We start from the raw sequence: 14,313 nt of genomic DNA, 5'->3' as shown, positions 1-14,313 counted from the left end.
GAATTGGTGAACAACTTCCATTAGCCAGCCAACTAATGAATTATCAATAATTTCCATAATTCAATCCAGTTTGAGCACAGTGCATTGGGAATTATGCAAATTATAGTTTTTCTTCGACATGTGCATTATATTTTGTCTGCTAAAAAAATTTCCTAGAAGTTCTGAGAATGACGGATTAACTACTTTGAAATGACTTGAAAACACAGCCTGAATTTTCAGAGTGGTTAAATAATTACGAGTTGATCAACAACTAATTACTAAATGAGAACATTTTCAGAAGAACAAATATTTTTTAGTGTTAGCTGTTTGAAATGATATGCTCTTGAAAATATGTAGTTAATTATTGTTTGAATACTTGGCAAGATTAGTTGATGACTAATTCAAATAGAAAGCCACGCTATAAATATGCAATCCCCTCTCACGAAATAAACATCCACAAACCACAACAAAAACAAAATTTCAGTTCTACTAAAAATGGTCGATCGCTTTCTAATTTCCGTTCTTATTATCTCATTGGTTTCGTTTACATATGCTTCTGATCCCTCCCTCCTACAGGATTTTTGTGTTGCTGTTAAAGATGCTGATGCAAAAGGTATATACATTTGACACTCTTTTTTTTCTTTTAGTACTGTATCTCCAACCAAACTTGCATTAGGGAAATAATATAATTTTATTGCATTCTGTTTCTTAGTAATTTTTATGATAATTTTCACTGCATTTTACGTAATAAATTTTGTTGGCAAATAAATATATATGGCTTAGCAATGGCTTCCATTTTTTCTTGCAGTTTTTGTGAATGGAAAGATTTGCAAGGATCCGAAAATGGTTAGTGCGAATGATTTCTTCTTTCCTGGACTGAACGTGCCCAGAAATACGGCAAATCCCGTTGGATCAAACGTCACACTTGTGAATGTTGACCTATTTCCAGGACTCAACACGCTTGGCATCTCTTTAGTCCGTATCGACTATGCACCCTACGGCCTCAATCCACCCCACTCACACCCCCGGGCTAGTGAGGTTCTTGTTGTTGCGGAGGGTACTCTGTATGTTGGATTCGTTACTTCGAACCCTGCAGATCCAAATGTAAAGAACAAACTCTTTGCCAAGATTTTGCATCCAGGAGACGTCTTTGTGTTTCCACAAGGTCTCATTCATTTCCAGCTTAATATAGGGAAGAAGAATGCACTTGCATTCGCTGGTTTAAGTAGCCAAAACCCAGGAGTCATCACAATTGCAAATGCAGTTTTTGGATCCAACCCGCCTATTAATATTAATGTTCTCACCAAGGCTTTCCAAGTTGACGCGAGTGCTATTAAATATCTTCAAGGAAAATTCTGGGTGAACAACAGCTAGAAAATAAATATTATGATGAGTTTGCCCTCTAAAATATATCTCATGAGTTGAAGAATAAAAATTGATCACTGAATTAAGTGTTGGGAGATGTTTCTCTTATGTAGTTTCTTGATCAAATGCTTTTCTAAAGAATATAGTATTTTCCATGTAACGTAGCCTATGTCCTCTTGAAGCATATTCTATATAAATTTGCATGGAATCAATTTATAACTATGAATTAATGGCTTAATTTTACCTAAGGACTTTGTTAAACTTTGTTTAATCTACTAAGAGAAAATCTTATGTGATTAACCAATAATCTAACGCAAACTGGAAGAATAGTTAAAAAAAAGAAAAGCCAATTGTACAAAACTAAAACAGTTTGTGACCGAATTTTAATTGAAACCTCATGTTCACCATTGATTTGATCATTTAATGTGCTGACTATGCAAAAGCATGCAAGGGAAAGAAAAAAAGTGTGTTTCTAAATGAAATTTTACGAAAGACTAAAGAAAAAGAATAAAATATTTTTAAAATGATTTTAACATTATTTTAAATTGATGGTGACAATAGAATAAAAAAGATTTTAAAATGACCATCCCCATTTGTTGGTTTTTTATCAACATCATTTCTAAGTTGTTGTTAACTCGCCATTTCAATTAATTCAAGAAGTTGATCATAGAAAGATTGGAACATCATGTAGTTGACGACTTTTAAGATGCAAATATATTATTTTTAGGTGGGAATAAGAAAATTGAAGATTTATTATCTGTTGAAGAACAATTCTTCTCCTAAGCACAAAAGACTTGGCAAGACAAATATGTTGAATACAATGGACCTCTTCCAGTTCAAATTTTTTACTAGTTTTCAACAACATATTTATAAATCAAATCATTGCATTAGTCAAATTTAAATCTATTTATATCTTTTCCTTAGTCCAAATAATGTTGGTTTCTTAATTTAGACAAGCTAGAGGGAGAATCAGGAAACACAAACTAAAATCAATGGATAAGATGTCACACCCTACTGTCCTTGGTTCACCTACCAAGGAATTAGTTAATGTCCATTTCCCATTTGCCACATTACTTTAAAAAAGTTTACAATTATAAGTAGAGCTTTTGTGAAATTGATAGAAAGTCTGCACTAAGGACCAGAGACAGAGTACAGTAGCAACAACAACACAAGAACAGAACCGGGGAGACCTTTTGTTAAGAGAGGAGGGGACGTTTGGAATCGTTTGGGTTCGGTTCCATTCGATTTTGGAGTTGCGTCTCTTTTTGCTAAGTTATTCAGAAATTTAAATGTTAAAATCACAGAAGAGAAAGATGGTAAGCTCACAATAAATAAGAGAGACATTATTGAGTTTCAATTTGATTTCTTTAAAACGGTAGAAACGGCAGTACGATAGTATAACAGATTTGGGTAAAACTTAGATCAATTTGATTAAATTGGGTTTGGAGTGAAAATTAGAAATAGGAAAATTATATTTTTGAATTTGAGCTAAATTAACTAGTTAGCTAATTTATTTTTTAAAAAATAAAATAATGGGAAAATTGCAGTAGCTGTCCCTGATCTTTCCATTTTTTGCAAACTTTATCATAATATTCATTTTGTGTCAGCTGAGGCTCCTAGATGGACCTCACGTGCATATTTATGAAAGTTTAGGGACTTTTGCTGGCACAAAATGAAGGTTGGGGTAAAGTCCGCAAAAAATGAAAATATTAGGGACCAATGTTGCAATTTTTTAAAAATAATTTGGCTTATTTAAAATAAGTAAAATAAAAAATTAAAGAGATTCGGTTCTTCGATTCTTAATCTAGAACTGAGAACCATATTGAACCCGTCGGTTCTCGATTTAGATACATGTTTGGGTATTTAACTGAAAAAGAACTTTCGGTTCGAAAATTTTGCCCAGTCCTATTTATAATTGTGTATAATACGAATTGCCTATGCTAAAAACTTCACTGGTTATGAACATGTTAACGGTGATTTCCAAATTATGGTATGCAACCATTAGAAGAATAAAATTTTTGCTTCCTAATTAATATGTTATTTACTTATGTTTATAAGTGATTTCCTCCATTTAGTGGAATTCTACTATTATGAATGTAGACTTCTAATCGAAAGGAACCCATGAATTGAAACATTAAAAGAATATAAAAAGAGATATAAGGTTTATAAAATTACATTGAAAATATAAAATTATATAGTGTAATCAATTTTTATTAGTAGCTAAGGTCATCAACCTTTGCTTATTGTAATACTTGTATTTATAGCTTTTTTCATTTAATTCATATCTTTAACCTTCTATCAATTAGCAAGTTCGACGATTGATGTTGGTTTCTTTTTCTTTTTTGGTTATAGTTCTTCGAAATGAGAAAAAAAAATAGTGTCACACTTTTGCATTTATTATTATTATTATTTTAAATATGAGCTAAAAATAAGTCAGTTAACAGATTGTTTTATAAAAAAATGTTATAAGATTATAAGATGTGCTAATTAATGTAAAGTCGAAGATAAGAATGTGTTGAAAAAAATTAGGAACACGAGTGCTATAGTAAGTAAAGATTGAGAATCTTAAGTACAATTAAATTATGACGTAATAAATAGAAAATGTGGTGTGAACGATTGGATTTTACATGGACAATTTTCATTCATCTTACCGTTAAAAAGTAATTTTTCGTTGAAAATATTATTATACCCTTTTTTTTTCCAATTAATATGAAAAAGAAATGACATGGCTTTCCTAGCTTTGCGAATGGTTCAGCGTGGCACCTCTGTCTTCGCACACGTATCTATCTTCACACATCCATGACGTTGGGAGGCCACCTCTTCCTTCCCTTGATGTCAAAATTTGACTCTTTTGCATCTTTTGTTCCTCTTTTCTCCTCGATCAATGTCAATAGCCTTATTTCCTCCTTTCTTTTCATTATTTGCACTATCTCACCACTCCTACAAAATAACATTAATAAACACATTAAAAATGTTCAATATTCATAAGATCTAGCTCATAATCAAATTAAAAATAGAATAAAACTCGTGAGTAAAACTCACTCGTCACATAGCAATAGAAAACTCTACAATGCAAACTGAATTTTGGGAGTTATTTCATATTGATACTGTTTTTTTTTCCTTCTTATTTTTCAAATATAACATGGGCTTATATTTTCTTTAGGCTATGATTGTTGGAATGCTGAATCAGAATTAATTATAAATTAAAAAATTTCTTTAATTCAATAAATAGGATCATCTAAAGTTCACGTTTATGTTATATCAAAAATAAATTATTTGAATTTTTATCTAAATTCAATGTTCAATTCTTGAATTAACTCCTAATCACAAATCTTATTATATTTTTCTACGAAAGCTTCACAAGTTGCTCATGCACTTCATTTTCATCGAGTTACTCCTTGAATCTTGAGGTTTATAACGTGTTTCCTTGACCAAAATGCACTAACTGGGAGTTCTTATTTTGCATGCAGAAAACTTTACTGCTTCAGTTCTTATGTGACAAGATGTTGACTTCCAATTTTATAACCCAACACTTAATGAAGTGTGAAAGCTCTTGTCCCCGCTTGCAACAAGAAATGCGTTGTCTCTCTAAGAAATTGAAAGACTTGAAGTGCAAAGAAAATGACCTTGCCATGCAAGATGGGTGTCTTGAAATGTATGCGATGCAATTTGAAGAATATTGCCCTCCCTCGGTTCCCTCATTGACCATGGATGCAAGTGAATTGGTATCCAATCAGGAGGTATTGAAATCAGTGAGGAATGAAATTCAGATTCTCAAAAACTCAATTACCAATTTAAAAACTGAGCTAAAGATGCGATCTTTAAGGACTGAGTTTTTGGGTGTCGATTCTGCTCAGAGATTGTATTGGATTATGGAATTGGTTGAACATCCTCAGATAATTGTTGCTGAAGGGATTTCTCAGGATTACCAAAGAAGATGCTCGGGGAAGAATTTTGTACCGATTGGCAATAAAGATCGATCTAGTGCTGGAGGTTCAGAAGCTAGATGTCCTATATATGAAGATGGATATAGAAATGCTGCTCCCTCCTCTTGGGTATCTTACCAATCAGATGCAAAGATCAAAAGAATGATTGTTTTACCGAAACATAGTAATCCAACTGATCGACAGTTGAAGGAGTCTATTTCGCAATGGCACAGGCTAAGATTTCGAGACCCTCATAAATCACAGGGCCAAAATGAAAATGATCTTCAATTGTTGGAAAATGGTTAGTAAAATGGGTCAATTTTGAGCCCTAATTTCAGTGGGACCCACAGTTTAGTTAATTCGGGACCTAGCGTATTCACCTTCTACTCCGCGAGGTGATTAACGTGATACATTTATTTGTTGAAAACCATTTAGAATTTAATGAAATATTGAATGTCAAAGTAACCCACTTGAAACTATAAATCATGGAAGAATTTGATTTATCAAATACTTATCCCGCATAGGAAAGTTAGGAAACTTTGATGTGGTTTATATGGTGAAAGTTTGAGAATTGTGTTTGGATCCCAAGGGGTACCAATAGTCTTTGGCAGGGGGAGACTTATATCCTATCGGGTTTGATCATAAACCCACACACGCGCGTCGCCGCCTATCGGCACGGCATGGCACGGGTGGGTCCTTGCATTATATTAACTTTTTCGACAAAATTTATTTGAATTTTTTGGACCAAATTGTATATAATCAAATTCTCGGGTACATAATGAAATTAATTTTGGCTTATTTCCAGGTAATTTTTCTTGGTCTGAATGGTCTGTTAACACAGTCGTCTGTTAATCGACCAAACAGTCGACTGTTAACCGACTAAATCGATGCAGTATCGAACAAACATGTCTGTTCGAGTTTTGAACGCTGTTCAGGAGGATGTTCGAATGGCCACAAACAAATTTACAAATAGCCTGCCCCACTGCCAGAAAACTTACACCATTTTCATTGCAAATATTCTTTGCATTGAACATCATCATCCCTCTCTCTCGTTTTGATATTATTTTCGAAGTGAAAACACTTCGTTGCGTTCGTTGGAACTCTGCGGATTGTTGTGCTACTTTTGTATGAGACGAAATTCGTTCTATTCTGGGAAACGATTGTTGGACGCCTTTAGCACCGTTGAAAGCAGCAAATTCGTTTTAAGGAAATATCGTGAAGTCGGTGGGCTCGAATTAACTTTTCTGATCCTGTTGATCGTATTTTTACGTTGTTTAAAATTATATAAGGTAATTCTGTTGGATTATTTCAAAGGAGAAACTTATACTCCATAAACAATAATCTTAAAACGAATTTTTTTTCTGGTTTATTCTGTTTCTACTTCTTCTTATCGTCTATCTTCTGATTGTATTTCATAAATGGCAATTTCTGGTACTACACTCCCGAGTACGACCGGGGAAAAATCAGAGAATTTAATGGGTCAAATTTCAAGCGCTGGCAACAGAAAATACTTTTTTATCTGACAACATTAAGTTTGACAAAATTTTTCAAAGAAGATGTGCCTTCATACACCGAGCAAGACAGTGATGTTGAGAAATTGGCTGCGATTGATACATGGAAGCATTCTGATTTTCTATGTAGAAATTATGTGCTCAATGGACTGGATAACACATTATATAATGTGTACTGCAATGTGAAGTCTGCAAAAGAACTATGAGAATCTTTGGACACCAAGTACAAAATCGAAGATGCCGGCACGAAGAAATTCATTGTCGGTCATTTTTTGAATTATAAAATAGTTGACAGCAAGATTGTCATATCCCAAGTTCAAGAACTTCAAATCCTACTCAGCAACATCCATGCCGAAGGAATGAAATTAAGTGAATCATTTCAAGTTGCCGTACTGATTGAAAAATTACCGTCTTCCTGAAAGGACTTCAAGAATTATCGAAAGCATAAGCGGAAGGAAATGAAACTTGAATATATCATTGTTCGATTAAGAATTGAATAAGACAATTGCAAATTTGAAAAAAGGAGTGGTGCATCTCATGCGATGAAATCGAAAGCCAACATTGTGGAAGGAGGTTTAAAGACAAGCAAAAAGAGGAAGCACAATGGAGAATGACAAATTGGTTTTTCAAAAATTACTAAAAAGTTCAAAGGTAACTGTTACAATTGTGGCAAGGTAGGACATCGGTTCAAGGACTGTCGAAAGCCAAAGAATTTCAAGGAAAAAACTCATTAGTCCAATGTAACGGAACATGACAACCTCTCCGATAAGGTACAAGATATAAATCTTTCTGCGGTCATCTCTGAATGCATGCAGCTTAGTTGGAAACACTAAGGAATGATAGGTGGATATTGGAGCTACTCGTCATAAATGCTCAAACCACAGGATGTTCTCTACCTACAAAGCGATGGATCATGATGAGCACCTCTACAAGGAAACTCTTCATCTTCCAAAGTAGAAGGACATGGAAAGATAATGCTAAAAATGATAAGTGGAAAGGAGCTCACTTTGAATGACGTTCTTCATGTGCTAGATATTCGAAAGAATTTGGTATCTGGTTCCTTATTAAGCAAGAACGGGTTTAAATTAGTATTCGTTTTAGACAAATTTGTACTTACGAAGAATGAAATGTTTGTAGGAAAGGGCTACTTGAATGAGGGGCTCTTTAAGTTGAATGTAATGATCGTTGTACTTACGATTATGAATAAAATTACATCTTCTTCTTACTTGCTTGAGTCATTTAATATTTGACATGAACGATTAGGACATGTAAATTATAATACTTTGCGTAATCAAATTAGATTTATTAACAAAGTGCGATTTAAATCCTAATCACAAATGAAATATATGTGTAGAAGCCAAAATGACACGTTTACCCTTTCGTTTTATTGAAAGAAGTACCGAACCCCTAGATTTAATTCACACTGACATTTGTGATTTAAAATTTGTTCAAACTAGAGGAGGTAATAAGACTTTATCACTTTTATCGATGATTGTACTCGATATTGCTATGTGTATTTACTAAAAAGCAAAGACGAAGCAATTGAAGTATTTAAACACTACAAGTTAGAAGTTAAAAATTAACTTAATAAAAAGATTAAGGCCATAAGAAGTGATAAAGGTGGTGAATATGATTCTCCATTTGAACAATTCTATTCAGAACATGGAATTATTCATCAAACTACCGTACCTTATTCTTCTCAATCCAATGGTATTGCTGAACGCAAAAATCGAACATTGGAGGAGATGATGAATGCTATGTTAATAAGTTCTGGATTACCACATAACTTGTGGGGGGAAGCCTTGCTTTCTGGCAATTATATTCTTAACAAATTACCACATTGAAAAACGCATAAAATACCTTATGAAGTATGGAAATGTTACAAACCTAATTATAAATATTTGAAGGTATGGGGTTGTTTGGCTAAGATAGCAGTTCCTAAACCTAAAAGGGTTAAGATAGGACCTAAAATCACTGATTGTGTATTCATTGGCTATGCCTACCACAATAATGCGTATAGATTTCTTGTACAGAAGTCTGAAATACCCGATGTGCATGTTAATACAATTATTGAATCAAGAGATGCTACATTTTTCGAAAATATTTTTCCTTATAACATGCAGAATGAATCAAGTTCACAAAAGAGATCTCACGAAAGTGAAGAGGCTATAGATCAAGAATCTATAAATGAATAACCTAGACGCAGTAAAAATGCTAGGACGTCAACCTCCTTTGGGTCTGACTTTCTAACATATTTGTTAGAAAATGAACCTCAAAGTTTTAAAGAGGCTATGTTATCGACTGAAACTTCATATTGGAAAGAAGCTGTTCATAGTGAAATTGAATCCATACTACAAAATCATACATGCGAATCAATAGGCCTTCCTCCCAGTAATAAGACATTGGGATGTAAATGGATTTTCAAAAGGAAAATGAAAGCAGATGGATCAATTGACAAATATAAGGCTAGACTTGTCACGAAAGGCTACAAGCGAAAAGAAGGTATTGATTATTTCGATACTTATTCTCTTGTGACAAGAATCACTTCCATACGTATGCTTATTGCGATAGCAGCGTTGAATGATTTGGATATACATCAAATGGATGTTAAAACGACTTTCTTGAATGGTGAATTAGATGAGGAAATCTATATGGAGCAATATGAAGGATTTGTGGCCTCAGGACAAGAAAAGAAAGTATGTCGACTTGTTAAACAACTTTATGTATTAAAGCAGGCTCCTAAGAAAAGGCATGAAAAATTTGACACGATTATGATGTCAAATGGTTTCAAAATTAACGAGTGTGACAAATGTGTTTATATTAAGAACATACAAAATGGTTACGTCATATTATGTTTATACGTAGATGACATGTTGATTATGGGTAACAATGATACCATAATTCAAACTCAAAAAGGATGCTAACAAGTAAATTTGCAATGAAGAATTTAGGTGTGGCCGATGTTATATTAGGAATTATAATTTCTAGAACATCCAATGGTCTCATTTTGTCTCAATCACACTACATTGAGAAGATTCTTGATAAATTCAAGAAATATGATATTATCCCTATGAAAACACCTATGGATGTTAGTATGCATCTTATTTCCAATACTGGTGATAATAAGTCTCAATTGAAATATTCTCGTATTATTGACAGTTTAATGTATGTCATGAACTGCACACGACCTGATATTGCTTATTCCATTAGTAGACTAAGTTGATATACGAGCAATCGAAGCACTGATCATTGGAAGGCAATTATTAGAGTTTTAGGGTATTTAAAACATACCAAAAACTTTGGATTGCACTATTCAAGATATCCAGCAGTACTTGAAGGATATTGTGATACAAATTGGATATCAGATACTAAAGACTCCAAGTCAACGAGTGGATATATTTTTACACTTAGAGATGCTGCAATATCATGGAAATCTTCAAAACAAACATGTATAGCTAGATCAACGATGGAATTCGAATTCATTACGTTAGACAAAGCTGGAGAAGAAGCCGAATGGCTACGAAACTTTCTAAAAGATATTCCATGTTGGATAAAACCTATGGCTTCCACATGTATCCATTGTGATAGTCAATTAGCAATTGGTAGGGCACAAAATACGATTTACAACGGTAAATCTCGACATATACGTTGTAAACAAAATACCGTTAGACAATTGCTCTCTACTGACATTATCTCTATAGATTATGTGAAGTCAAAAGAGAATATTATGGATCCGCTAACTAAAAGTTTAACAAGAGAGCAAGTCTAAAGTTCATCAAAGGGAATGGGATTAAAACCAATAAAATAATAAAAAATTTCCATGCTGGCAATCCAACCTAGTTGATTGGAGATCTCAAGATCTAAGTTCAATGGGACAACCGAACTATGAAAAACTTAGTACGCATTGGGGAGATTTTTATTCCTACCCATTCCTATGATGAGTCGGTGCCTAACTGATGCGAAATAGGTTAAGTTACGCTTTTAATGGTTTCTATATCTTGATTCATTCAAGTGGGGTATAGCAGAATAATCTTTATAGAAACCACTTATCTGGGTGAGAAGGGGCCGCTTCTAAGAGAACTAAGTGGAAGATAAATTCTCTAAAAAATTCATGAACCAGGAGGTGTCCAAGGCCAAAATGGACACAAATGTGAGAACCAACAGTGTTCGAAGAGAACTGTGTGACTCCTATTGTGTAGGTTTACATGCACGGCTAACTGTTCAAAGCAACTTACTACTGATTGGCTAAGTAAATCAGATAGATTTTACTAGGAAAAGTTCAAAGTCTTTGGCTACTTATCTCGATACAGTTTTCTTCAATTTTACTTCGATAATTATATCAGATATTGTTTGAAAAAGGTCGACATATTTCATTCATGTAGGGGATTGTTGGAAAATGATTAGTAAAATGGGTCAACTTTGAGCCCAAATTTCAGTGGGATCCACACTTTAATTAATTCGGGACCTAGCGTATTCACGTTCTACTCCGCAAGGTGATTAACGTGATATATTTATTTGTCAAAAACCATTTAGAATTGAATGAAATATTGAATGTCAAAATAACCCACTTGAAACTATAAATTATGGAAGAATTTGATTTACCAAACACTTATCCCACATAGGAAAATTAGGAAACTTTGGTGTGGTTTATATGATGGAAGTTTGGGAATTGAATTTGGGCTCCAAGGGGTACCAATAGTCTTTGGAAGGAGTGAGACCTATATCCTATCGGGTTCAGTCATAAACCCAAACGCGCGCGTGTCCAAGTCCGAGTCCTGTCCGGTTCAAGTTCGGGTGCGGGTGGGTCCTTGTGCTATATTAACTTTTTTGGACAAAATTTATTTGAATTTTTTGGACCAAATTGTAAATAATCAAATTCTCAGTTACTTAATGAAATTAATTTTGGCTTATTTCTAGGTAATTTTTCTTGGTCTGGATGGTCTGTTAAACACTCGCCTGTTAACCGACCAAACAGTTGACTGTTAACCGAATAAACAATCGATTGTTAACCGACTAAACCGGTGCAGTATCGAACAAATATGTCTGTCGAGTTTTGAAGGCTGCCTGAACAGTGACGACTATACGAGAGGATTTTCGAATGGCCACGAAAAAGTCTATAAATAGTCTGCCCTACTGCCAGAAAAATTACACCATTTTCATTACAAATATTCTCTGCATTGAATCTCATCCTCCCTCTCTCTCGTTCTAATATTATTTTTGAAGTTAAAACACTTCGTTGCTTTCGTTGGAACTCTTGCAGATTGCTCTGCTGCTTCCGTATGAGACAAAATTCGTTCTATCCTAGGAAACGGTTGCTGGACGCGTTTAGCACAGTTGAAGGCAGCAAATTCATTTTAAGGAGACATCGTGAAGTCGGTGGTCTCGAATTAACTTTTCTGATCCTATTGATCGTAATTTTTACGCTGTTCAAAATTACATAAGGTAATTCTGTCGGATTATTTCAAAGGAGAAACTTATACACCAGAAACAACACTTCAATTGCCCTTTGTGAAGCTAAGTGATAATTTTTCAAGTTCAGATTGTCTAATACAAAAGCTTTCAAATTGTTGGTGTCAAAATATGGCACTTTTCTGGAGACGGAGACAATCGGCTTTCTGAAGAATCAAGATAAGATGGAAATAGTTGCTGAATGCAAAATGTACAGATGTACATGCTTGGAGCCTATTCCTATTGGAGAATTACATCGATAATTGTGCACAATATATTCATAAAAAACATATCATTAATTTGCGTGAAATCGAAATATAATTTCGACTTACCAAGATTGGATTTGAGAAGACAAAATAAGAATTTATCGAATCCGAATATTTGAATATGGATTGTTCCCTTTCAACTCACGATCGAAAGCAAGTAATTCTTTGGATCAAACCTTGCAGGATAAACATATAAATAACATTAATCATTTTATGAAATAAAATCATAATAAAAGGAATCAGAAAATGAAGAAAGAAGATGCAAATGACGGATTTTTGGTTGAGGCAAGTGTTGGACACTTTGTCCTTAAGATGAATTTGCCCCGCATCGGTGCTAACGGTTCTTCGATAATCATTTTCCAAGATACAACGACCACGTCGAGCCATAGGAGCACTCCAAATGACTTCGATCAGCGAACTCGAACGAAATTTCCTCTCTACCATGATCGTGATCGTGACTTTGATGCAAATGTTTTATCCAAAACCAAAGTGTAAATTGGAATGAAATGATATAGTATCTATGACTTTTCTTGAATGAATAAAATTCAAATACATGGGGTCTATATATATAGTAGTTAGAAAGATATGTCAAAAGACACAACTATACCAAGAGACACATATCTTGGAATTCATAATTATTGGACGTTAATCATACCCATACCAAGAGTCATGATCTTTCATACGAAAAGCCACATTTTTTTCTCCATATATTTTTAGAATATTTCACAATATTCTATACGATTTTTCCAATAATTTCCAGTATTTAAGCGGTTTACATTTGGCTTAATTTCTCATTCACCAAATAACGAATTCCACTTAAATAATAATTTAAAATTGGTCACAATCAATTTTTGATAAAAAAATTCCAACAATCCCCCACATGAATGAAAATTAATGCAAATGTCTATGCAGATACTGGTAGAGAGAGCGGAAAAATACTGCATCAGGTAAGGTAGCTTCTGGCTTTGAACCTTCCTTAGTGAAATACCATCGGATTTACTAGCTAATTGGTGAACGTGATATTCTTGAACCATCAGCGGTTGGTGTAAACCAAGACAACAATACTCACACAATGTCTCCCATAAACTGTTCATGGTTCTCATGACTTTGTTCATTTTGGCCCTGAATCCATCTTAGTTCTGTAAGTGTTTAGAAAATTCAAGCCTTAAATAATTCTCATTGAAGCGGGCCCACTTCACACTTACATAGGTGATCTCCTATTAAGAGTATTATGTCCTACTCCACTTAACTTAATCAAGACATAGGAATCATTAAAAGTTTATCTTAACTTCCAACTACTCTGCAGAAAGCACTTTGGTATCATAGGAAATTAGTTTCCTAAGTGCCTCGTGGAATCCTCATAACTTAGTTGTCCCTTTGAACCAAGATCTTGGGATCTCCAGTCAACATGGTAGGGTTACCATTATAAAGATCTTACTCAGTAGGCTTAATCTCATTCCCTTCGATGTGCAGTATACTTGATCTCTTGGTAAACATATATAAATGGATCTATAAGTTTACACCAATGAGATCAACTGCTTATGGTATTATGTCTACGATGTACATGAATATACTTGCCATTACATGTGACTTAGTATCTTTTCAAATTTAGCTAGCCAATGATTGATTCATTTGATAGATACACATTGTCATCAACTAAGAAATCCTCTTATGAAGCTACATACTTCTCATCAGCTTTGCTTAAAGCTTCATCAATTCCAAATAATGTTGGAGGACTTCTATCAAATCATTACACTAATCTATCATATTTACTAGTGGATTTCTTACATGGGTATTCAATATTATCATCAAAGCATT

The 14,313-nt window shown here is 33.9% G+C and overlaps 1 protein-coding gene across 1 annotated transcript; it reads left to right on the top strand.

The window, feature by feature from the left end:
• Positions 1-419: 419 nt before the first annotated feature.
• On the top strand, positions 420-1,570 carry LOC111367172 (germin-like protein subfamily 1 member 20). Its single transcript, XM_022987912.1, has 2 exons — positions 420-592; positions 788-1,570. The coding sequence occupies exons 1-2, from the start codon at positions 475-477 to the stop codon at positions 1,351-1,353; spliced, it is 684 nt and encodes a 227-aa protein (XP_022843680.1). The 5' UTR covers positions 420-474; the 3' UTR covers positions 1,354-1,570.
• The last annotated feature ends 12,743 nt before the right edge of the window (positions 1,571-14,313 follow it).

The sequence above is a fragment of the Olea europaea genome, chromosome 18 (genome assembly GCF_002742605.1).
Source record: "Olea europaea var. sylvestris chromosome 18, O_europaea_v1, whole genome shotgun sequence".
NCBI classification, from domain to species: domain Eukaryota; kingdom Viridiplantae; phylum Streptophyta; class Magnoliopsida; order Lamiales; family Oleaceae; genus Olea; species Olea europaea.
Note: the sequence above shows the minus strand (reverse complement) of the source record. Positions and strands in the feature narration are given on the sequence as shown.